Source organism: Rhinatrema bivittatum, chromosome 2 (genome assembly GCF_901001135.1).
Source record: "Rhinatrema bivittatum chromosome 2, aRhiBiv1.1, whole genome shotgun sequence".
NCBI lineage: Eukaryota > Metazoa > Chordata > Amphibia > Gymnophiona > Rhinatrematidae > Rhinatrema > Rhinatrema bivittatum.
Genome location: NC_042616.1, coordinates 155,978,822 through 156,004,476, shown reverse-complemented (window position 1 = coordinate 156,004,476; position 25,655 = coordinate 155,978,822). Strand labels below are relative to the sequence as shown.

Sequence of the window (25,655 nt, the reverse complement as noted above, 5' to 3'; positions counted from 1 at the left end):
TTTAAACATTAGTGTGCGCTAACCCGAAAAATGAATTTTTCCAAAATTTCGGAAAAATTTTCATTTTTCGGGTGTCCCAAAACAGGACGAATTAGGCAATTTCATTGAAATTGCCTAATTCATCCAAAACGAACGCACATCCCTACCAAATAGAGCAAAACAGCAGCTTACCTTGTTTTCAATGGTAGAGGAAAGCTCAGTTCATTCAATATTTCAAATGCTGTTCTTCCATGAATATAGGCATCTAAATGCTGTTAAAGGAAGTGAGCAGCACATACAAGACCCCCAATGTATTTATTCACCCAATATCACAGTTTCCATAGATATAACGAAATTAAAAATTCAGGCCAGCTTACTGCATCACTTAAAACTCTCCTCTTCATACTGTTTTTGAAAACGCCATTCTTCTGAGTGTCCACGCACCAGCAATCCAATTTTAGTAACACATTTGGCCATCCCCTCGCGTTTAATATGTATGGCCCTCCCCTTACATTTGATCCATCAAATAAGTAAACTACTACCTTACAGACAAATCTAACCCCATAGCGTCATTGAAAGGCTGACCATTCAATGTCACTATTCAGGCCATTAGGAGATGGTGGTTTCCAATTAAATATTAAACACTGTTCCTTCTGAATTAGCAACTGTGATATATTCTCTGTAGGAGAATTTCATATTTATACAAAGGTTCTTGCACCTGCATATGTGGCCAGTCATATACCATTTACAAAGAGCTGACTGCGTTTTGGAAGTCTGCAGCTGCTGGTGTCCCACAGCTGGCAGGGAGGGCATCCATTTCAGTTCACAGAAGCCTTAATGGCTGACACTACTGCTGACAAGTTTCCGCTTGTGCTAATTTAACCTCTTTTTGTATGTAACCATGTGTCCAGTATATGTGTTCATCTCTTTCTATGTAATTAACAACACCACCTAGGCCATTTTCAGCATGCATAAGCTCATATTCTCAGAAAGACATGGACTTAAGAAAATATAAAAAGGATAGTTGTACTCTTTCAGTTCTAAACAAGTGACATTTCACAGTTAAAGGTTTGTAACATGTCTTAACTTGATAAATTGTTGATTTTTGTATTTGTTACATTATTTATTCATTTATGTAAAAAATCACTTTATAGCCTGCACCACTCTCCAAACTTCAGTGGGGTACAACTATGTATATAGTCTAAATATAGTTTAACAATAAATAATATGAAGATAGATATTCAGATCTGAACATTTATGTAAGTTAGCTAGATACTTTTGTACCTGGATAACTGTTAGCAAATTTATAAAGAAACAGTGCAGGTTGTTTCTCTTGAAAATTAACTAAAAGTTGCACAGATACGGAAATAACTGCGTTTCTTGCCATTCGACGGCTTACTGAAAATTATGTCATATCTACAGAGATAGTACTGAGATATTTGGGCTCATATTTTTGAAATAAGCATTTATAGAGCACTGCAATAAGTTCTGAAAAAGCAAAGGAGTGGCCTAACAGCCCAGCAGCAGAGCTGACAGCTGTCATGTGGGTAGCATCTCCTGCTCCTCATGTTGGCTGTGTCTAGGATTACCATGAAGGCCACAATGGCAGCCCCTGCTGGAAGGGATTTCCCATCATTGCACAATGGTGACATTGACCACCCAGCTCTAAGGTACCTCTGCCCTTGGTGTGGAAGGAAACCGTGGTCCATAATGTCTCAGACTGTGATTGCCAGGATAATGACCGGGTTAAGGAAAGTGAAGACTATTTGGGCCAGATGGCCATGCGTGAAAACTTATTGTGCCTTAATCTCAGAATCTACCCTCCCACCATAAATGGCTGTTCATAGGGTTAGTGACAGCTAGGCATGTCACAAAAATAAAGAAATACAAATAATAAAGAAATGCTTGCATTGCATACTAGAGGTTATTGGCTGCCTCCTGAAAGTTTAGTCAACAGCTGTTCAAATAGATTTTTCTTTATTAAGGAGCAGCATAATGTTCTTTACGTATGTAAAGAGGGAGTCCCCAAAACTCACCTTTTGAGTACAGTAGGAGTGGTAGAAGAAATCTAATGCTCCCCAATGGAAAGTGTCATTAATTGTAAAAATTCCTGTGCCCTCTGGTTCAGGAGTCTTCAGTAGGGATGTGAATCGGGTGCCCGATCATTCCCGCTTTCGGGTTCGTCTGGCCGTGGGAAAATCTCGTTTTCCCGCGGATCTCCGTTTTGTTTTTTTTTTAGTGAAAAATCGTTTTTCGGGTTAGCGCGCCCTAACAAAAATAGCAAAAAGTAACAAAAAATAACAAAAATAAACATTTTTTTGTTAGGGCGCGCTAACCCGAAAAACGATTTTTATGAAAATTTTGGGGGAAAAGTGATCATTTGTTTTTACCCGATATATTAACAAATTTAGAAATATCATACGATATTTCAATTCGTTAGAAAAACGATTCACATCCCTAGTTTTCAGGTCTCTCCCTCCAAGAAGAGATTCCTCAGGGATACTTTTCCCAAAAGGAAGGTACTGGAGGGTGCTTCCTGGCCTAGGAAGGTGGCCGAAGCCTAAGGTCAGGGTGACCAGACCTTCAGGATTAGGGAGGTCTTGTCTTGGAGTTGAAGAGCAGATTCTTGAGATATTCAGAAGGACAAAGGAAAAGGTCTCTAAGAAGAGGGGAGTTAAACTCCATACTCCTTATTCTAAAAGGAATTTCTTCAGATTGATTGGAAAAGAGGGTTTTACCTTTTGTGGGAGTCAGATTTGCTTTCTGAAGAAAGGAATCAGCCAGCAGTTCATGTATGTTTGTTTATTGAAAGATAGAGAGGGATGCATCCAGATGAGCAGCTACCAGGAGAAGTGCTCAGGGAGGATGTCTGACCCAGGGGGGAGCGGCCTTGCTATTGCTTGAGACTGTGACCTCTTTTTAGACATTTTTCTTTTTCTGTACTGACAGTGCACGTAGCTTTAGTGGACCTGCTGCGTATTTTTGGTTTCCCGCCACCAACTTTTAATGTAAAGGACGTTGTTATGAATAACAGCTTCAGTGTGGGGTGTGTTTTTCCATTACTGGACTCTGTTGCAGAGGAGCTCCAAGAATGAGAAAAAAAACAAAAACCCCAACCCTTAAGGGCTTTGAAAGTCTGTTTCCTTTCCCTCTGTGCAGGAAGAAGCTGAAAGCATTGCTGCAGCAAGCGATCCTTGACCTTGACCACTTGCGCCCCTGTATACCAGGAGAAGTTGGCGCAGGGGCCACACTTCGTTAATTTAGTTAGTTAATATTATTTGAATGAGCGCCTTTCTTTGTTTCAAGTGACAGTGATGATTAGGTGATGAGGTATGCACTTACACTTCCTTTCTGCAGCTTACAGAAATTCTAGTTAATGAGGTGCAGCAGGGAGCCGATGGAACCAGTACAAAGTGTGGAGTGATTGGTGAAATTGGCTGCTCCTGGCCACTGACTGAGAGTGAAAGAAGAGTACTTCAGGCGACCGCTCACGCCCAGGCGCAGCTTGGCTGCCCCGTTATCATCCACCCTGGCAGGAACGGTGATGCGCCTTTTCAGATCATTCGAATTCTGCAGGAATCTGGGGCGGACATCTCGAAAACGGTCATGTCTCATCTCGATCGGTAAGCAAGCGGGATGTAAAGTATGGCAACCTTGGGTTGATATTTTTATTTATTACTCTGATTAGTCGTCGCATCAGTAGTGCACATAGTGATGTACGAGACATAGCTATAATAAAATCATTAAATATAAAAAAAAAGAACCAAATAAACATAGCGGGGAGGATACGCTTCAATGCCATTGATCCAGGTAAATTGCCTGCCTGTGCCTAGCCCCACTTTTAGATGGAATGAAAGGAGGCATTGCCAGAGGGTGTTGGGGTCAGAGAAGAAAAAGCAGTGCGTGGAAATGACATTGGGAAAAACAGGGCAAATTCTTTTGACATTCTCCACCACCCATGAAGCGCCTGCCTGCTTTGCGACCATCCAGACTATTGAAAATGGCCCCCAGAATCTCTTATTTTCTCAGCCTTCCAGTGAAGTTTCCCTGTAGTATTTACATGGGTTTTGTGTAGTGTTTGGATGGCTTCCTGTTGCTTACTTGCACTGGTACTAATGAGGTGCTGGAAAGCTCTCTTGGGAGCTCTTAGGAGCAAATTCATCAAAAAAGCAAAAGGGAACTCGACATGTATAAATAAAGTAGCCTACAAGAAGATGTCAGCAAGCCAGACATGGTGCAAAAATAAACCAACCGGTCTTCTCAGTCATTCACCTTCTGTTACTTTATTACAAAATATAATGAATATGCCCATATAGTAGAGATGTGAATCGTGTCCTCGATCGTCTTAACGATCGATTTCAGCTGGGAGGGGGAGGGAATCGTATCGTCGCCTTTTGGGTGTTTAGAGTATCGAGAAAATCGTTAAAATCGTGAACTGGCACACTAAAACCCCCTAAAACCCACCCCCGACCCTTTAAATTAAATCCCCCACCCTCCCAATGCCTTAAATTACCTGGCGGTCCGTAGCTAAATCGGGGGAAGGGGGAGGGCAGGAAAACCGGCACACTAAAACACCCTAAAACCCACCCCCGACCCTTTAAATTAAATCCCCCACCCTCTCGAACCCCCCCAAATGCCTTAAATTACCTGGGGGTCCAGCGGCGGTCCGTAGCTAAATCGGGGGAAGGGGGAGGGCAGGAAAACCGACACACTAAAACCCACCCCCGACCCTTTAAATTAAATCCCCCACCCTCCCGAACCCCCCCCAAATGCCTTAAATTACCTGGGGGTCCAGCGGCGGTCCGCAACGGTCTCCTGCAATTGAATTGTGTTGTCTTCAGCCGGCGCCATTCTGCGCCGCCATTTTGCAAAATGGCGGCGCAAAATGGCGGCGGCCATAGACCACGTCAAAAAATCGTCAAAAAACGATTCACATCCCTACCATATAGTGAGTATCCTAGACCTGCTTGCACCTTAAGCTGAAGATTGCATTACATATGCCTGAACTGTGTTAATTATTGCAGGACTATATTTGATGAGAACAAACTGTTGGAATTTGCTGAGCTTGGATGTATCCTGGAGTACGATCTCTTTGGGACAGAACTGCTGAATTACTACTTCAACCCTGCTGTTGATATGCCAAGTGACAATGAAAGAATTAAAAAGTAAGTAGGTTAGTGTAATATCTTAAAATGTACATGAAGTGGATGGGCGCCATGACACGTAAAGTACTCTTTAGTGAACATCTTCAGTTTTCCAAAATGACTTTTTCTAGGCGTTAGTGTTGCTACATGGTGGTGCACACTCCAGTAAGCCAGAGAGCAGACAAGTTATCCAGATGAAGTTACCAAATAACTTGTCCCAGACATTCATTGGGATAAATGTCCCACTGAATATACTCACTTAAAGTTGTCCAGATACATGTAGCCAGATAACTTTAAAAACCTAACCAGTTTTATGTTTAATCTTTGAAAATATCTGGTTAAACGGCACTGTAGAGATTATTGAAAAAAAAAAAGTAAAGGGGCCCTGCCGATCCATGCAACCTTCTCCCCTAAACCCCTATTAAATTTGAAAATAATGTTCCAGGTTGAGTACAGGTTGAGTGCCCCCACCCCCCTGCCAACACTAAAAACCCCTGCTGGGTGCAAGGTAAGTAATTACTAGCTCCCTGCACTTTCAGCACTGCTGCTGCTGTCAGAAGCACAACTGGATGCATGAACTGTAGGCCAGCTTACACTTTCAATGCTGCTTATCGCAGAAGCAGTGCTGGAAACACTGGGAGCAGGTAAATGCATTCATCGCTCCCGGCAATAGCTTTTAGTGTTGGGGGGAGGGGGCAATGTGATGGCGGAATGGCCCGGGACACAGGGACTTGCAAGTGAGTGGACGGAGGCGCCGAGGAACGGCCTGATTTATAACATTTAAACTGAACCAAGGAAGAGGTGGGGGAGGCCTGATCTGAGGACCTCAGAAATTATTTTCAGATTTAGGAGAAGTTTGCAGATGAGGGGGATTGCATGACCCGGCAGGGCCAAACATGAAATTTGGAGGGGACTGAGAGGGAGTCGGCCACAAGCCCTTTATATTTGTTTATTTATTTTTAACTCTACAATGCCATTTAACCAGATATCTTTGAAGATATCCTGCTCAGTAGCAAGTTATTTGACCGCAGCAGTTCAGATAACTTTTGACCTACTTCAGAGCGGGTTTAAAGCTAACTGGCTTAACTTAGCCAGATAGAACCAAAAGTCAGCAAAGTTAGCTAGTATTCAAAAACTTTCCATTTAGATGGATAATTTCTGAGTTATCCTTCTAAATGCCTTTCAATATTGACCTCATTGTTTAAAGCTACTTTATGAAAATGAGAGTCTTGGTTTCTATGTCTATAACTATTCAGTGAATTCCAAGTCATTTGCAATCAGTTTCTCACTTTCTTAGTTCCTGCCCAGCAAAAATATTTATTTTGTTTATGAAAATTTAATATTCTGACTTTTCCCAAAGTTGGTTTCAAGGTGGATTATAATAAATATAAATGAACAAAAGCAATACAATGGCTTACCATCAAATGAGAATTTGCAATTAATGAAGCTTTGGGATCCAGTATAGGAAATCCATTTTGTGAAGTTTCAAGATCCAGTTGTGTTCCTGATGTGTATAACGCAGTTCTTTATAGAGTGCTCAGGAACCTGGATTAAAGATGTGGATCTTAGGGAAGGCCTGGCTGAAAAGCCACACCTTAGCTTTTTTCGTAAACTTAAGGTGCCATGGCTGCAGATATAAGGGGAGAGAAGTTTGAGAAAGGTATTCTGGGGCCTGTTTATTCAAGCCTTTGTAAACAAAACAGAGTTTTGTCTGTTATCCCTTTTTCTTCTGGGAGCCAGTGAAGATGATGTAGAATAGACTTGATATGATCAATTTACTTTTGACCTGCCAAAATTGTCATGGCAGTACTTTGTAGGAGCTGGAGGAACTTTAATTTGTATTGTGAGATGCTTTTATGTAAGGCATTCCAATAATCGATTTTATGCATGGATTATAGCAAGATTGGTTGTAATGTAAACCGTAGTGATAATTAATCCTGTTAATTGAACCTCGGTATATAAAAGCTATAAATAAATAAATAAGATTGTATTTATCAAGGAAATTACACAGTTGGCGGATCTGACACAGATACATGAAGAAGGGCCTTACTACTTTCAAAATTTGGGGTTCTGTTGTGAGATTTTAGTCGAATTGAACCCCTAGGCTTCATGCATACTTCTTAGGATATGAGGCGATTTTAGTGGGTGACCTTGGTGGCTGAGCCAGACTAGTTCTGATTTAGATTAGTATAGTCCACGTTTGTGTTTACTAAGCCATTAGGCTATGTGGTAACTTGGGCAGTAGCAGCTTGAAAAGAGCCAGGAGGAATAAGGAGGCAGACTGTGGCTGTTTCTTTTATGTGCAATTTATTTACAGTGAAAAGCAATATCAAAGAAAGAATGCAGCTCACCTTAACTTCATATTGCACACAGACATCAAACATAGCAGGTCTTTGCATACTCTGGGTTCCTGCCACCTCCCCAGGGCCAGTCTAACCCTTCTAGGCCCTGAGTTCTTATACTCTGGTGAAGGGTTCCTCCCTTTACCCAGCATTCCTTGTGGGTCTGGATCTTAAGGAGGACTGGGCCACACAGCTGTGCCCAGTCCTTTAAGGTAGTCTGAGGGAGTTAGACTCCCTCACATACCCTCCCCCTCAGCACAATCTTGTTAGGATGAGCATCTGCCTGTACTAGGGACACCTCCCTAGACAGGAAATCTGCATTGGTGTTTTCCCTGTGTGTCCTGTGTCATATTTTATAGTTGAAGGACCAGAAACCATCTCATCATCCTTTCACTGGACTCTTTATTTCTCTTTATCCATAGGATCAGTTGGTGGTCCATTACAAGCATGAACTGCCATCCCAGCAGATAGCAGCACAAGGCCTATAAGGCCTCCATCTTGACCACTGATTAACGCCTCTCTCTCATGGTATCAGCTTCCAACTAATGTATTCCACAGGAGGTTATTGGCCATCCTTCTCTTGGAATAATATGGCTCCCAAGCCTACTTCTGAGGCTTTAGTCTGCACTGAGGAGGGTTTGGTGAAGTCCGGACTTATCAGGAACAGTTCAGAATATAACTCCTCTTTCAGAGCCCAGAAGGCCTATTCTGCTTCAGCAGACCACTGGACCTTCTCTGGTGCTTTCTTCAATAACAAACTTATGAGAGGCTCTGCCTTCTCTGAGTAATTGGGACTAAACTTTCTATAATACTCTGGCACCCTCGATCTTTCGGGTCTGTGAATGGACTTGCCCTTCCTGGGATATAGCCAAGATACTGGATGTCTTGCACGCTTAGGGTTGGCAATCTGTCCTGCTTTCCTCAGACTGGTAAGCATGGTCTGGAGTTGGCTGAGGTATGTCTTCCAATCTGGGCTGTACACCATGATGTCATCCAAGTAGGTGGCTGCGAACTCTTGATGTGGGTGAAGCAGGTTATCAACTAAGTACTGAAATCTTGCAGGGGCACCATGAAGTCCAAAACAGAGGAGATTGAACTGGAAAAGTCCCCCTGGCATCGAGAATTCAGTCTTCTCCATTGCCACTGGTGTGAGAGGTACCTGTCAACATCCTTTTGTAAGGTCCAGGGTAGAGAAGAACTGGGCTGATCCCAGATGCTCAATCAGCTCATCCACTTGAGGCATCGGATACGTGTCAAGTTTTGAGATCTCACTGACCTTTTTTAAATCATTGCAGAACCTTATGCTCCTATCTAGCTTGGGCACCAGCACTATGGATGAGGACCAATCATTGTTTGACTCCTCTATAACTCTGAGCCAGAGCATGTCCTTCACTTTGGTCTCAATGATACAGCACCTGGCCTTGAGAATCCGATAAGGTCATTGCCACACAACTACTCCAGGAGGCGTAATGATGTCATGTTGCATCAGGTGGATATGACCTGGAAAATTTGAGAAGATCTCCTTGTTTTGCTTCGCTAGCTGCTTTAAGTCAGCTGTCTGTGTGGTGGACATCTGCTCTCTGAAAGGAATCTGGGTTTGGTCCATTTCAGGTCCAAACTTTGGACCAAACTCCTCCTCTCATACTGTTTCAAACACCTGTGGAACCCATTTCTTCAGAAGGTTTACGTGGTAGACCTGAATTTTCTTTTGTTTATCTGGCTGGACTATTTTGTAATTTCCAGGTCCTGTTTTCTCCAAAACTGGGCTAACAGCTTGCTTTCTGAAAAGGGGACGAGGACAAGGACACAGTCCCCGGCTGGAATACACTTTGACTCGTGTGGTGATTGTAAGCTCGAGCTTAGGTAGTCTGAGCCTTCCCTAGGTCATCTCTCAACATTTTTTAGGTGAACCTGCATTTGGATAACATAGTCCATGAGGTTCTGCCTAGGTTCCCTTCATCTTCCCAAGTTTTCTGAGCTATGTCCAAAGTTCCTCTCAACCTCCTCCCATACAGTAATTCAAAAGGGGAAAACCCCATCAAGCTTTGGGGCACTTTGTGAATTGTGAACAGTACATAGGGCAGCGAGGAGTCCCAGTTCTTGCTGTCTTCATCCACAAATTTCCTCAACATTTGCTTGAGTGTCTGGTTGAAGCGTTCAAGGAGGCCATCGGTCTGCGGGTGATACACCAAGGTGCACAGAGTTTTTACCTTAAGCAAGGTACAGACTTGTTTTATTACCTTTAACATGAATGGGGTCCCCTGATCCATCAGGATCTCCTTGAGCAGCCCAAGTCATGAAAATACTTCCATTAGGATGGACGCCACCATTAGGGTCTTCATGTTCCATAGCAATACTGTCTCTGGATATGTTGTGGCGTAGTCCAGCATGATGAGGTTGTATTTATTTCCTTGAGTAGATCTTTCTAGTGACCCCACAAGGTCCATGTCCACCCCTTTCAAGGGGCTCACCTGGGGAAAGAAAAGACACGAGAGAAAATATTGGCATAGTTCTATTGGCTGGGTGTACATAAACAGGACCAGGTGACCCCCCCCCCCCCCTTGAAAGGTGACTGTGCACTATTTGCATGACTTTCTGGCAATATGGTTCGGGAGCCAGGAGTTATTTTATCAATTCCCCTTCCACACTTCTCTTTGTGACTCAGTAAAGTAGGTCCCATTTCATTATAAAATAAGGAAAACTAAGTCTGTAACCTGCTGTCCAGGGATTTGCTTTTATCTACCCTCTTATATTCTCCCAGGTCCACTTAAAGGACTCATCCTCCCTTTGAACCTACCTCAAGCTCCCCAAGTTACTCCCATTTTCCCACTCCAAAGGCCAAGGTATGACATTCTGGGTGGGTTGCTGCTCTTCCTCTGACCTTACTTCCCTGGTTGCCTCTAAATTCGCAGCATAACTATATTTTTCCTGTCTGTGTTGCCTATGGGACATAGAAGACTTAGAATATTTATGATAGAGGTCTGGGTCTTCTAAGGGAAAGAGTTCTGGAAACGCCAGTTCTTCATTGTTGTGGCTGGATAAACCCATTGTGAGCTGATTCTACAGCCTCTCAAAGTTTGTACAGTAGCGCCGTATCACCATGGAGGTAAGGTTGCCAAGGAAGAACTTCCACCTCTGTTTTGTCTTGGCTCACCGAGGTCTTCAGTAGTACCTGTCTTGTTGGATACTGCCATTGGTCCCCACGGATGCATGCCAGGGTCATTACTCTGTTGTAATCAATCTGGACCCACTTCCATAACTCTTTGTATAAGCGTTTTCATACTTAGAGTTCACCAATGCCTGGGTTGGAATGCCATCTAGCTCAATTACAATCACAAAACTAGAGACTCCCTGGCTAGGGATGTCCAAGAAATTACAAAAGTGTGGGGCCACAGCAATAATGTCCATAGGTTCATCTTCCTTGTGGGGACAGTCTTGTGCAAAATGGCCCTTTCACTGCAGCTAATTCATGGTGATCCTGTGGGTCTTTTTGGTTGAGGTGAAAAGTCCAACCTGTCTGGCCCCACCTGTTGTTGGGGTTGCCTTCCTTAAGACTCCAGCATCCTCAACCTGGGTCAGGATGGCGATTCAGGGATGGACTGAGCTTAGTAATTGGCCTCTTCCATCTCCGACACAGTATCTAGCTTAAGGTTAGGTTGTTGGCACACCCACTGCCACATAGGGTATCCAGGAACTTTTCCACCAAAACTGTGTTGGCTACCTCCAAATCGGTCTTCTTTTCTGGGCACAGGTACTTCCAAGCCACATCCTTAAATTAGTGCAAAAGGTTCCATGGGTTTTCCTCTGGCTGAAGAATTCCTATTGAAAACACTGTCTGTAGGCTTCTGGGGTAAGTCCCGTCCACTTTAGGATGGCTGACTTGACTTTGACATATGTAGCCTTTCCCTCCAGGTTAGCGGTTTGGAAGGCAGCTTGACTGCTTCCTGTAAGGAGGTTCCCCAGATATGTAATCCATCTGTTTTCTGGCTATCCTGCTAAATGAGTAGTCCATTCAAAGTTCTTCAAGAAACACTCTGGGTCTTCTCCCGAGGCCATCTTAAATATGACTGGTGAGAAGGGAAGTGGCCAGAACATAGCGGTCTGTACAGCCTCTGCTACTTGAGTTAGCACTGTATTTTACTGCATGACTTGTTCTCGCAGTGTCTTCTGCTGGTCAGCTTGAGTTTGTGTGGCATTCCGCAATTACTGCTGCTGCACTTTCTCCATTTCCCCTGCTTTCCAAGCTGCCACCAAACTTTCTCTCTAGGGAAAGGAGAGAGGAAGAAACAAAAAAAAAAAGCTTGCTGGCCTGTTCGGTCCTTACTCACTATTTGAACCCTGACTGTACAGGCGGGGCTAGGCCCCCCCCCCCCCCCCCCCTTGGTCTGCTTTAATTTCATCTGGGAGAGTGGAAATGGGAGGCTCGAGGGGAAAAAAAAAGTCTCTATGGTTTTTCCCCCCTCCCCCTGCTGCAGCTATGGGCCTCTGCCTGTTCTTCCTGCTTAGATAAGAGGATCCCACTGCTAACACCATATGTGGTAATGGGCAATAGCAGCTTGGGAAACAGCCAGGAGGAATAAGGAGCAAATGAAAAGTAAAATAGAAAGCAGCTTACCTTAACTTCAGCACACAGACATCAAACATAGCAGGTCTTTGCCTAGGCTGAATTCCTGCCTGCTCCCCGGGGCCCGTCTAACCCTTTTAGGCCCTGAGTTCTTATATTCTAGTTAGAGGCTCCTTTCTTACCCAGGATTCCTTGTGGGTCTGAATCTTAAGGAAGACTAGGCAAGACAGCTATTCCTGGTCTCTTGAGGTAGTCTGAGGGAGTTTCCTATAGGCTGGCTCCCTCATGGGCTACCTCTGTAAAACAGTTATTGAGATTGGTAATGGATGAAGTTTGGTCAGATCCCATTTTGATACAGAGTTGGATGTCATCTGCAAATAGATGGAACTCTATATTGTAGGACTGGATGAAGTCACAGATGGGATGCATGTAGATGTTGAAAAGTATCAGGGAGAGTACTGAGCCCTGAGGCACTCCACAGGTGAGTTCTCTAGAGTAGGACAGTTTGACCACATAAATTTTAGCATTCTGTTGGCAAGGAATGATTCAAACCACTTTAGGGCAGTGCCATAGATGCCAGTGTCCTTGAGTCACTGGACCTGGAGAAGGTGATCAACTGTATCAAATGCAGCCAAGAGATCAAGTAGGTCAATGAGGGAGTTACCACCTTGATCGACAAAGAAGTGAATGCTGTTTGTGATGGCCATCAGAACAGATTCTTTTTCATGACCTTTCCTAAACCCACATTGATGCAAATGTAGGATATTTTATTTCTCTAGGAAATCTAAGAGTTAGAGATAAACTACTTTTTCCACTACCTTGAATAAGAAGGAGAGGCTGGAGACTGGGCAGTAGTTGTCAATTATTTTAGGGTCAGCACCAGGTTTTTTTTAGGGTGGGTTTGATAACAGCCGTTTTGAGTGAGTGAGTAGTGAGCCTTGGGTTGGAATGGTATTTATTACGTTGGTTAGCCAGGGAGCTAGGTTATGTTTCCGCTTACAGATGAATCTTTGAGGAATTGGATCTAAAGGAGTCACAGATTGATTCTCTGAAGGATTGTTATCACTTCTCATGGAGTGGTTGTCCTGACGTTGGACAATGGGGATCAAGTTTGGAGGGAGTTTAGCAGAATTTGCCTGTGTAATTGTTGCATTAATAGGTTGGTTGGTGCCAGGGATGTGTGATTTATTTTTCTCAGTCCTGCCTGTGACATCACTGAAAAGTGAACAGGTGTTTGCCTAGTGACGTCATTAGCTGAAGAAGCACAGCCTAAAGGTTGGCCAAGCCAAGCGTTACATTTTTAATGAGATCTAACAGAAAGTAAAAAATATGTCCTATCCAGGAAACTGAATGGATCTGACCTGGATGATGGAGTGCAGCTGAGCAAGTCAATATCAAGTGATTTCTAGTATGCAGAGGTGTTTCAGTTCAAGATCTCAGCATTACCTTTTCCTCTGCCTGTGTACAATACCTGCTCATTAGCCATCTAAATTAAATTTCTTAGCTCAAAGTTATGGGATTCCTTTAAATGACATGTAGGTACATTGCATACAGACAAATTATGACATGAAGCTGCACAAAGCTGTCTATTTTTTTTATTATTTATTTATTACAATTTCTATACTGGTATATCGTCAAGACTGTCATCGGTTTACATGGTTTCATAAAACACTTAGAATCTTAATTACATATAATATACTAACAATACTAAAATTAAGAGTTTCCTTACAATTTGTAAAAAAAAAATGGCTTATTAGACAAAGACAAATAAACAATAAAATTTAACACTATGTCTGACTCATCTTCTCTTTGCATTTATCAGCATCTAGTTAATTTTTTATTTCACCATTACTGTTACCATCATTGAATACCTGTTGGAAAAGCCATGTTTTGACTTTTTTTCTGAATGTTATTCTATTTGTTTCTAGTCTAATTTCGACTGGTAAATTATTCCAGATTTTGGGGGCAGCAAGTGATAGAGCTCTTTCTCTCACTGAAGTTAACTTTGCTGAAACCATCGAGGGAATAGATAGTAAGCCTTTGTTGGCAGATCTTACATTTCTTTGGGGTATGTGTACCCGTATTGCGGCGTTCAGCCATTCCACTTTTTCCCCGTGCATTGCTTTATGAAGAATGCATAAGGTTTTAAATTGTATTCGCTGTTCAACTGGTAGCCAATGGAGTTCCTTCATTTTAGCCTGGCAGGTTTCCTCCTGCTCTTATTTGGGCTTCCATCTCAGTCAGAACCATGGTTATTGGGCTATGGTGGCATGAACCTTGATTCAACACAACTAAGGATTCCCCCCTCCCTCCCCCATTTTATACCCGCTTACTTAGCCCATTTATTTCTATGACAGTCCTTGACCAGGTACCTTCTGAAACCTGGTTCACACATATCCTAAGGGCAGCCAGTAAATGTTACCAGTGAGAGGTGGTGACTCCTTCTGCCAGAGGCTGTGAACACTGCATCTGCACCATCCCCATCCCCAGCTGGCCCAGGGAGCAGAGGCTGGGCCCAAGAACTGAGCCTGGATCTTTTTATTTCTGCACTGTTTTTTTAAATATCCAGTTTTATTCCTTTTTTAAATCTAGAATAAATCGGTTAGTGTAAATGCAGAATTTATATTCACTTTAATACACAATATCCATTTTTGAAAATTCGTGTTAGCCAAACTTCTTGTGTTTTATCCGGGAAGACAGATCTTTCCTGTGGCTAAATCCTTGCACAATGAGGGGGATGGGGGATGTGGATAGATCTCTAGAGACAAGGCGAAGGGGTTAAGTCTTTTGATGGGAACAATCTCAATAGGTAGTCTGATGGCTTTGCACAGTACTGCTACTGAGCCTCCGGACCAGCTGGAAAACTGCCTTTAAAAGTGGTGCAATCAAGTGCTAACTTTCAGGCCGATACGGTACAGTGCGGTGGAGCGCACTGTTAACCTGCGTTTGGACGCGCGTTTTCGACGCGCTAGCTTTACCCCTTATTCAGTAAGGGGTAATAGCGTGTCGAAAACGCGCGTCCAACCTCCCCCAAAACTAATAGCACCCGCCACATGCAAATGCATGTTGATGGCCCTATTAGGTATTCCCGCGTGATACAGTAAGTAAAATGTGCAGCCAAGCCGCACATTTTACTTTCAGAAATTAGCGCCTACCCAAAGGTAGGCGTTAATTTCTGCCGGCACCAGGAAAGTGCACAGAAAAGCAGTAAAAACTGCTTTTCTGTACACCCTCTGACTTAATATCATGGCGATATTAAGTCAAAGGTCCCAAAAGTTAAAAATAATAATAATAAAAACAAAAATGTAAAATCGGCTCGCGGGTTGAAAACCAAATGCTCAATTTTGCCGGCATCCGGTTTCCGAACCCGTGGCTGTCAGCAAGTTTGAGAACAGACGCCGGCAAAATTGAGCATCGGCTGTCAAACTCGCTGGCAGCCACTGCTCCTGTCAAAAAAGAGGCGCCAGGGATGCGCTAGTGTCCCTAGCGCCTCTCTTTACCACGGGCCCTAATTTGAATATTTTTTCTTACTGAATCGCACGCATAGGAGAGTAACCTGTGTGCGCGCCAGGAGAACGGGCGCTCACCTGTTCTCCCGCAAATTTTACTGTATCCGCCTGTTTTCCCCTTATGTTTTGCATTTTGATATTTGTATTTTTCTGCTTTATATTTTATTGCTAGCAAGTATGTGTATAGTATACATGTCAGTGTACATATGTGTGTGTAAGTACAATATTTGCCTACATGGAAATAAATGAGCATACCCATATGTATGAAAGTATTTCTTTTTTCAGTTATGTAACAAGAAATCATCTTATAGTCCAGAATAAGGAGCTCCATCGTGAGAACTCTCAGATCCTAATTGCAATATTGTCTCTCAGATTTTTGAGGCAGCTACTTTAATTCCTGATGTCATTGAATTTCACAGGGTGGCACCAAGAAAAAAGTTTTGCATTTTTAAATAATTGTCCTTTTCAGCCAGGTGCTTCAGTGGCAGGCTGCGTGCTGTCAGGCAGATGATCTGGGTTCGTTTTCCAAACCCTCGTATCTGCTCCTAGGCCAGCCAGGCAGGGGGGTCACACTTAGTACCAGGGCTTAGTCCGTGCAAAGTCCCATTAAACCCCAGCATGGATTCTCCAGGCTGGGGGTAGGGAAGAAGATAGACCGGGAGGCAGTATTCACAGCCTCTGGGGGGTGGGTCCCCAGCCTTCGCAAGCTGGTGATACTGAGTGTTGAAACTCGGTGTGGCTTCTGGGCAAGGATTTTTGATATGGTGGCTGGATTACATGGGAAAGGGTTAAAAATTAGGAAAAAAACCCCAAAAAACTCATAGGTAGTTGAAAAGGAAGGCTTATGGTGACCCAGCTGCAGAAAAAGCTGGTTGCAATTGAGCTAGAAACTCAGAAAAGAAGGGGGAACCTGCCACCTTTTTTTTTTTTTAAGGCGGGAAGATTCTTACCATAAAATAATTTGACAAGCCATAAATACATAGGTCTCTGCTTTCCAAAAGATGTTGTATGCTTTTGTCAGATAATAAATTGTTACATTTGTATTGGTTAGTACGAGCACATGTTTGTCAATTGGTGCAAAGATAGTGTTGCAGATTGGAATAAAAATAAGTTGTTTCTTAATTTAAACTTGTATGTTGGGGCTTCATTGCTGGTGATCTACCGGTGCCTCTTTGCTTGCCCATGCCACCGAGAAGCTGAAATGAAGAGCTGTTATGGCTCTAGTGGGGAAGACTGGAGTCATCAGTTGTAGCCTTCATGATTGAGGCAGGCAGAGGTGGCACTATGGGGACAAATGTGGCCAAATCCTAAAGGGCATCATGCTGCTATCCAGCTGCTCTCCCACCCTTTCTCCAAATTTAACCTGTGAGGGGCTGAAAAAAGAAGAGCCATTCCCCACCCCATAGACATGCTGGCCTAGCTACTGCAGCTGCTATTTCCTGATTCCCTCCCCCCTCGTAGGACCCATGCCAGCTGAAGAGAAAAGGCCTGCCTGATTGACCTCTGCTGCCTCACGCATCCTTTTCCCCTTATGGCCTGCACTGGCCAAAGAAAAAGACTTGCTGGCCTGGACAGTGAGCGATGTCCTACACTTCACCATTCGTGGCCAGCAGAAGAAGAGGTCATGCATTTTTCCGCTTTTCTCCCAGATAGCTGGCAGGCCGTGAGACTGCCCCACTATAGGATGGGGGTGAAATCTTACTGGCAGCCATTTTGGGAGCCCACTGAACTCTGAGGGAAGACATCAGCAGAGGAAGAGCAGGCAGAGCAGCCTAGCCATGATCAACAAATTCCTGGAACCTTGATACTTGTAGATGATCAAGAACTGAATTATTTCTGCCACCAGTGCCTCTGCTCTCTCTTCCATGCTGATATGAACCACATGGGAGGAAGAGGAGAAGCACAAGTAGCAGAAGGAGCAACTGGGTTAGAAACAACAGGTGGCTGAATGAGAAGGGGAATAGGAGATGAGAAAGAGGCCTGGGAAGCAGGAGCTGGCAGAAGTTAGGTAGGTGAGGATCTGAGATTGCGGGGAGAGAGCCAGTGACATAGGGATTGGGACTGAGTCAGGTGGAAGTGGGGTAGTGAACACTCTGGGATTGGGTTAGGGGGAGAGTGTGAGGACTCGGAGATTAAGAGACTGGGAAAGCAGGAGAGCAGAGATTGGATTGGTTTGAGGGTCTAAGAAGAGACTTGGGACAGCAAAAACTCAGGAGCGGAGAGAGAGAATGGAGACTTGTGCTTCTTATGATTGTTTGTTTATTATTATTTGATATACTGCCTTTCAACTGAAATCCATTCAATAAATGCCCTCTGTAAAAATATATTACATGAAACATAATAAAATAGAATTAAAACAATATAGGGACAATGACAATAAAATCAGGGATCCCCCCCCCCCCCCAAATTACTTTGTACGCTGAGACTTCTGAAGTGTTCATGGTTTGGGTTTTTTGGAAGGAGGAGAAGGGTCAGTTTTCCTTGATGTACTTTTCTTTCAGGCCGATACAGTAAAGCGCGGCCGCGGTTACCCTGTTTCTAACCCGCATTGTACCCACAATTTGACCGCGCAAGTCTAACCCGCGATTCACTATCCATTTTAACCCATCTTTACCGCTTCTTTAAATCGACGCGTATCCCTTTCCGCCCGCGGCATGTATATGAGATGTAAACGCTCCGATTAGCTATTCCCTCCCATACAGTAACGTGCGGCCCAATTATCGCCTTTTTAACCAACTGCTTTGCCGCGTCTTTAACCTGCTAAATTACCGCCTACCCTGACCCTGGCGTTAGAGGGACGTGACAGCAATAGGCAGGCTCCGGTCAAATAAGTGGGTGGGTTGGAGCAAGCGAGTAACATGGTGTGGCCTGGTTCTCCTGCGCTCGGGCCTGGTTCTCCTACGCTCTGGCATTGGGGATTGCCAGTCCTCTCTCCCCCCCTCCCGAAGCAAGGCGCAGGGCGAAAATCGACTCGACATGTTATTAAAGCAAATAGAAATTGTAACAAAAGTAAACTTACTGCATGCTTCCAGCAGCTCCAGTCCTCTCCTCCCTCCTCCCAAGGCGCCCACCGCGGCTCCCCTGCCTCCCGGGGGCAGCCGGCGGCGAAAGCGGCTTCCAGCAGCCCCGCTGGCGAAGGTGCATGAACGCACGTCCAATTTGGGCGCTCAAGCAGCGAAGGCGCATGAGTGCACGCCGTGACCTGAGCGCCCGGATGGACATCCGAGGTCAAGGCGTGCGTTCATGCACCTTTGCCGGCGGGGCTGCTGGAAGCCGCTTTCGCCGCCGGCTGCCCCCAGGAGGCAGGGGAGCCGCGGTGGGCGCCTTGGGAGGAGGGGAGAGAGGACTGGGGCTGCTGGAAGCATGCAGTAAGTTTACTTTTGTTACAATTTCTATTTGCTTTAATAACATGTCGAGTCGATTTTCGCCCTGCGCCTTGCTTCGGGAGGGGGGAGAGAGGACTGGCAATCCCTGATGCCCGAGCATAGGAGAACCATCCACTTCCTGGTACCTGTCATTTCAAATGTCATTTGAAATGTCATTTGAAATGACAGGTACCAGCGCACCCAGTATACTGTATAGGCGCTGTATAACGCTCTATACAGTAAAATGGATTGCGCTTCATGGACGCGGCTTGCATTTGCGTCTAATTTAAATACTGTATCGAGCGGTGTGTGATCCGGACTGTGCGTGCGGCAAACGAAGGTGCGCCCGGCACTGCCGCACTCTTTCTAACGCGTCCTTACTGTATCGGCCTGTTTGTTAGGCAAGTTTATTTGACCAGGACTCTTATTTGCATCCCTGGAACGCAGTAGACAACTGAGAAGCTTTAGACCACCATCAGTAGAAAGCAGTTTGAAAGATCCCAGTGATGATTTCTTAGAGGAGATTCAGAGTGTGAAAAAATGCCCTGCTCGAGTGTCCAGCCTGGGTATTGAGCATCTTCAGTACAGAGCCTGAGTTGGGCTTTCACTCGCAGAAAGAGATATTTACACTAGAGCTGGAGGTCTATCCTCTTCCCTACCCCCAGCCTGGAGAATCCATGCTGGGGTTTAATGGGACTTTGCACGGACTAAGCCCTGGTACTAAGTGTGACCCCCTGCCTTCATGGCAACTACTAAAAAGGGGCTACAAGAAGGTAAATGAAAATGGAGGTGTAAAATATTTCATCGGGGACAATAAGGCAGACAAGAAGTTTTAAACTGTGCAATAGTTAAAGGTGATTTGATATGAATGGCAAGAAAATATTGTGCATGCTCCTTACTTCCTTTGGGGAGGGTAATGCTTGATGAACCTGAATGAATAGAAGGAGAGAACCAGCATACTAAAAGCATTAAAAAAAAATACTCCCTAAAAATTCTATAAAAAGCAAAGAGCATTTTGCACAGCTTTCTGGAAGAGTCCCCCTAGATATTCATTGTTTGTATTTATGGCCATATCTGCATGGCAATCCAGAGAGAGGTGAAAAAACCACCATGCATATTCATCCACTTCAGCTGAACAGTGAGAAAAAAAAACCTTCCTGTCTTGAAATGTCACACCAATACATGTGAATTAACAATTCAGAGCATGCTGTCACAGGGAAAATTGCAAAAGTTTGCATTGAATTTTCTTATTCTGATGTCATTGTAAATAAAGACCATATGCAAGTGAAAATGATCAAGGAATATGCTTGACCATGTAGCAAGAAATAAGAGTAGACAGCATGCCAGAGTTTTCCCTGTCATCCACATTCATCCACCTGAAGTGCAACATTGCCCTGCTGACGGAAATCACAGTAGTGATGTCTCGTGTCTGTCCTAAAACCTTACAGAAAATGGGAGTCCAAAGAGTGAAAAAGAGCTAATGCCCAAAAAACAAAATTTCACTCAAATCAGCACTGCAACACAATAGTGAGTTAAATATATATTGAGGCACTTTATGTTAATGGACCTTATACAAAAGCACCTAGACTGCACCATTGAATGTGGTGTCTCAAGTCTTTTGAACTGTGCTGGTACCTACATTGCATTTATAATCATTGGTCCATGATACCTATCACCATAGCTCACAAATATATATATATATATATATATATATTTTAGAAATATGTTTTATGCTCTTAAAATAATCCTTTAGTGACTGGTAAAAATGAAGTGACTCAAAACTTATCTTGAAGCTCCAGGTACTTGCTGTTAAATCATTGAAATGCACAGGAACCGGACAGATACTATAGCACTGTCACTTAGGGGCATGTTTTCAAAGACCTACGCGTGTAAATCCAGGGGGAGGGGGGTTACGCGCCCATTTTCAAAAGGCCCGGTGGCGCGCGAAAAGCCCCGGGACGCGTGTATGTCCCGGGGCTTTTCTGAATGGGCGGGACAGGTGGTCAGGGGCCATGGCTGGGCAGTCCAGGAGGCGTGGCCGAGGACTCCGGCACAGGGGCAGGGGCATGTTATAAAATCGGGCGTATATTTGTGCGTGCCGGGTTGCGTGCACAAATGTACGCCCGCGCGTATGTTTTAAAAACTGCCCCTTAATTTCCAGGCTAAACCCAACACTACTGTGTTCGAATATTTGTATCTTCATCAGGGGTAAAAGTTACTGTGCAGTGCTGGACAGATATTAATGCTCAAATTATTTCTGAAAATGTTCTCTTAAATAAATTTGAAAAACAAGCAATCAGCATTGGACCCCGCGGTCTTCTTCTGACAATGCATCCAAATCTATGTTATGTATATTCATTGCCTATATCCTGAAAGCCTGAATGGCTACGTGTGACCTGAGGACTGGGTTGAGAACCCCCTGCTCTGAGGTATAGAAATAATCACAGGCACCTGGAGCAGAGCTTCCCAAATTTGCATATCATGGTGACTCTGTGTATGCAAATTTATCTCAGGCATATTCATTGTGAATATCCAGGAAACCCAATTGGCTGTGGGGTCCCCAGGACTGGTTTGGGAAGCCCTGACTTAGATCAAAAACCTTCTTTACATTCTATCTGTATCATTATGGCCACCAATACCTTTAATTCAAACATTTGTCCTGGAATTTACTTTCACAGTCAAGGCCATTTCTGTCAGCAAAATGTTCCATATTTGCAGCACTTTTCTGAATAAAGAAGCCCTGCTTTTAAAGGTGTTGAAAGTCACTTCCCCTTCAACTCAAAAGCGATGGCCTGAAATTTTGTTGCTCGTGAAATTAAAAATATAAGGTGCTTCATCCCCTTTTTTTAATTGGTGGTCATTCTTTTTTTTTTTTGCACTTTGAAATTTATGTGTGGCAATATCCTTTTAAAGACAAGTGCCTAATCCTGCACCCTTTAATCCAAATGAGGTTTCATAAGGGCTTTCTACAGTGAGAGGATGACATTTTTGACTCTTACTTCCACTTGGCTTTTGATACATGGCTATAACTGTAGCTGCTGCAACTTGTTTTCACACACTGATTCCTAGCTTATAGTCACCTCTGTATTTTTCTTGGTTAGTGTTGGAACTGTTACCACAGTGTATCTACTCCTGTACATTCCCCAAATGCATTACAATGTAATTGTTCCCATTGATCTCCATCTGGATGGCAGTGATATCCAACACTTTCCATAAGATGGAGACCTTTATACTGTGTCACAGAGTGGAGTTACACACTGTAAGAATAAGGATTGCTTATATGGTTCTTTAGGTTATTGATTTAAAAAATACTTACTAGCAGGACACCTTCATCACTTCATTCCTTTTGCAATGCGCTCTATTACTTAGGACTCTGCGCCTGCCCCAGCTCTATACCCATTCACAAATGGTATTTACCATTCTCAAGTCAACATGCTCTGATACTCTCAGTTGTTTCAGGAATTGCACAGTATCTTTTTGTTTCAAATGAGCAGTTGTTAAAGTAGGTTAGGAATGGCAAAATGCCCAATAGTATAAAATGTGTAATTTGAGGAATGCAAATATTGGTGGGTCTTTCAGTTTTAGTAAGGAACTAGGCCTTTGGAGTGCCAGTAGAGTTGATCGTGATACTATTTATTTAGTAGTTTTTATAAACTGCTTTCCCAGGTTTAACAAAGCTGCTCAAGGCAGTGAACAAATCAGCACAAAATTACAATAAAAACATATTAAGATTCTTATAACATGAAACACGACATAAAATATATACATAGTACAGCTTCTCTATAGATAAGAGGTCCTGATTTGATAAATCAGTCTTACAGTGCACAAGCTACAATTTGAACAGTTGTTTTCCGTTAAAACTGTGTGAATGTTTTACTACATCCTATACTATTTTTGTATTTTGCAGGCTGCAGATTCTGGTTGATCAAGGCTGTGACGATCGAATTGTAATTGCTCATGACATACACACAAAGAATAGACTAGTAAAATACGGAGGCCATGGCTATTCACATATCCTCACAAACATAATTCCCAAGATGCTGATTCGAGGCATATCCCAGGAAGCAGTTGACAAGATCTTGGTGGAGAACCCAAAACGGTGGTTGACTTTCAAGTAGTAGACGTAATCATGCATCTCACTTCATGGAGACGATGCTGATTTTTGCTTGTTACTGTGCTGCAGCCATTTTGAACACAGTTAATCTGCATCAGTGCTGTGAGATGTTTATAGATTCTCCTCCCCGGAGGCTTGTGATGTTTTGTTTTAGATCTTCATTAGAATATAAGAGGTCATATCATATTTCCATGTCTGATCCTGAGGGAGATTTGTATTTTAATTGAACGTCTCAGCATCATATCCACGTTTAGAGGAGGGGGAAAAAAACCTGCCGTCATAATTGTTTCCAAACACTGAATGAAATTGTTTAGCTATAGAAGAGAGAATATTTTTATTTATAGATTTATTTTTTTTTTTTTTAGCTCTTCTTATTTTGAAGGCACATCAACTGCATGCATGAAAAACTCTGCACTACTTGAGGAAGTTTAAAGCGTTTCCAATTAAATGACCCCCCTCCGGAGCAATTTAATGTTCCTTGTAATACTGATGATGCTTGTAATTATACTGCTGTTCTTTAATTAATGTTTGATAAAGAAGACGATGATTGTTTTTTTTTTTTAGCAGTTTCTGCAGAAAAACTACTCAAATCAGAGAGATAAGGCTTGGACATGTTTTTTAAGGAAGAAGAATGGAGTTCTCCATTAAGGGCCGTGCACAAAATTCAGTTTTGCTTTGTTTGTTTTGTGGGAGGGGGATGGGGAGGGTGAATGCCGTAATAAATAACAAAAATCTAATTTAGCAAAGTGATTTTATATATCCCTTAAACAGCCAGTGCTCTTTGTTTAAAAAAAAAAAAAAAAAAAAAAGTTTCTCATTTTTGTTGAATTTGCTTTTATACACAAAATGGATTTAATATGTGAAACAATATCCATATCATGTTTGTATTATAAATAGGCAGTAATAATAGTCAAAAGATATTATGTAATTGCCATTTAATGAATTGTTACATTTATAACAAAAGCCATAATTTAACAACTTTACAAATCAGTTTTCCAGATGAAAAAGAAAAACTTTGCTTCATCTATGTAGTTTTGCTGCTTTAGCATGTCTTTATTTTCTGAAAATGACAAGAATAATTTATTTGCACATATCAGTTAAAAATAAACTTTAAGCAGTTTGTCCACTTCCTTTACAAACATTGGTACAATTATAATGTTAACTAAGAAATGTCTCTAAATATGTCTTCTTCAAAAATAACATGTTGGTGAACGCAGGATTTCATTCTAGAGCAGATAGTAATCAGTCAGCGTTGAAATCGGTTGTAAGCCATCAGAAAAATCTGGGTGTATTACTTTCCTGACCTGTTTCTGAAAACATATTTCACATGATTGGTCACCATCACCTTATTTCCTCAGAGAGGAAATGTGACCCTTTGGGCATTGTTCAAACCTGTCTGTGCATTAGAGCTAGGTTCATCTTTTCTAGTGTACATATGTCCCTTCTGTGCAGGCTCTCGCTGCAAAGGATTGGTCCTGAAGCGTAGAGTTTTCCTTCAGGATGCAGAGCTGGCTGACTTGGCTGCTGTGGAATGCAGTTCTGGGCAGAGAAACACTGTACAATGGAACAATTGTTTTTTGGGGGTTTTTTTTTACAGATTTGTTTTTGAAAATGCTTTTTCGTGTTATAGAGGGGTTGTCAATAGAGGGAAGTAACTTTTCAGCAGGTTTTATATGATTTCAAAAGCAGAGGTTTGTGCTACTCTACTAGATTTAATTCCTGCTCATAAGCAATGAGCCAGGAATCAACAGCTGTACTGGGAATATTTGTGAGAAAGAGAATTTGTGATAGCAGAATCTTCCAGAAGAGAAAATATTATAGAAAAAAAATGTGGAAGGAGAGCAGTTTACTGGACTTCTTAAAGAAGATTAAAAACTATAGATAAACTTTCTGTTTTAAGTAAGGCATCTTTTTATAAGGGTAATGCAGCTGGTACTGCAGTTGCACTGGATGTTTGTGTTGTATTGTGAAAAAGCTTTTGAAAATCAAGCCCTTTAATGAGTAGAGCCATGGAGACTAGAAGGCAGACAGTTCAGTGTCCCTCAAATTCATCTGGTAACAGGAACGCAATGATATCAAAAGGAGGCCGTCATGAAGGTCAGACACACAAGAAGAATGCATGGGATAGGTTATGACAGGTGCCGGCTGAGAAGGGAAGTAGAAAGAAAATACTTTGCAACAGAAGAATATTCATCTCTGTACTTCTGTCAGTGGTCCTGAATGTCATAAAACAATAGTTTTGCTCTATTGCATCAGAGGGGGGGATCAAATTATCATTAAGCAGGAAGCACACGCAGCCAACTGCTGCAGAGTGAAAGAAAAAGATTACCCTACAAAGAAGTTCAGAATCGGCATAAAATGACTTTAAAAACCACCCCTCTTCCTACTGTAACCTAATGTAAGTATTGCTACAATAAGAATATAGGGTGAGACCTATCCTTTACCTGCTGTGCAGTAGACCCACTGCTTACTCTAACAAATGAAACTATAAAATAACTGCATCTGAAATCAATTATTTCTCCATCATTGAATTCATAAATAATGAGATACCTGATAGGAATGCATGAAATTTTATGGATAGCCAAGGGTACCCCAAGAGGCAATAACAATTCTGAACAGCCCTTATCCATTTCTAGGG

General features: G+C 42.8%; 1 protein-coding gene across 5 annotated transcripts in view; it reads left to right on the top strand.

The window, feature by feature from the left end:
• The window catches only part of PTER (phosphotriesterase related), a 93,442-nt gene extending 69,566 nt beyond the window's left edge, over positions 1 to 23,876 (top strand). For all 5 annotated transcript variants that reach the window (XM_029588768.1, XM_029588773.1, XM_029588770.1 and 2 more), the window contains exons 3-5: positions 3,337 to 3,602; positions 5,004 to 5,144; positions 22,811 to 23,876. In XM_029588768.1, the coding sequence (XP_029444628.1) occupies positions 3,337 to 3,602; positions 5,004 to 5,144; positions 22,811 to 23,021 (618 nt within the window). In that variant the 3' untranslated portion in view covers positions 23,022 to 23,876. The remainder of the gene's footprint in view (positions 1 to 3,336; positions 3,603 to 5,003; positions 5,145 to 22,810) is intronic.
• The last annotated feature ends 1,779 nt before the right edge of the window (positions 23,877 to 25,655 follow it).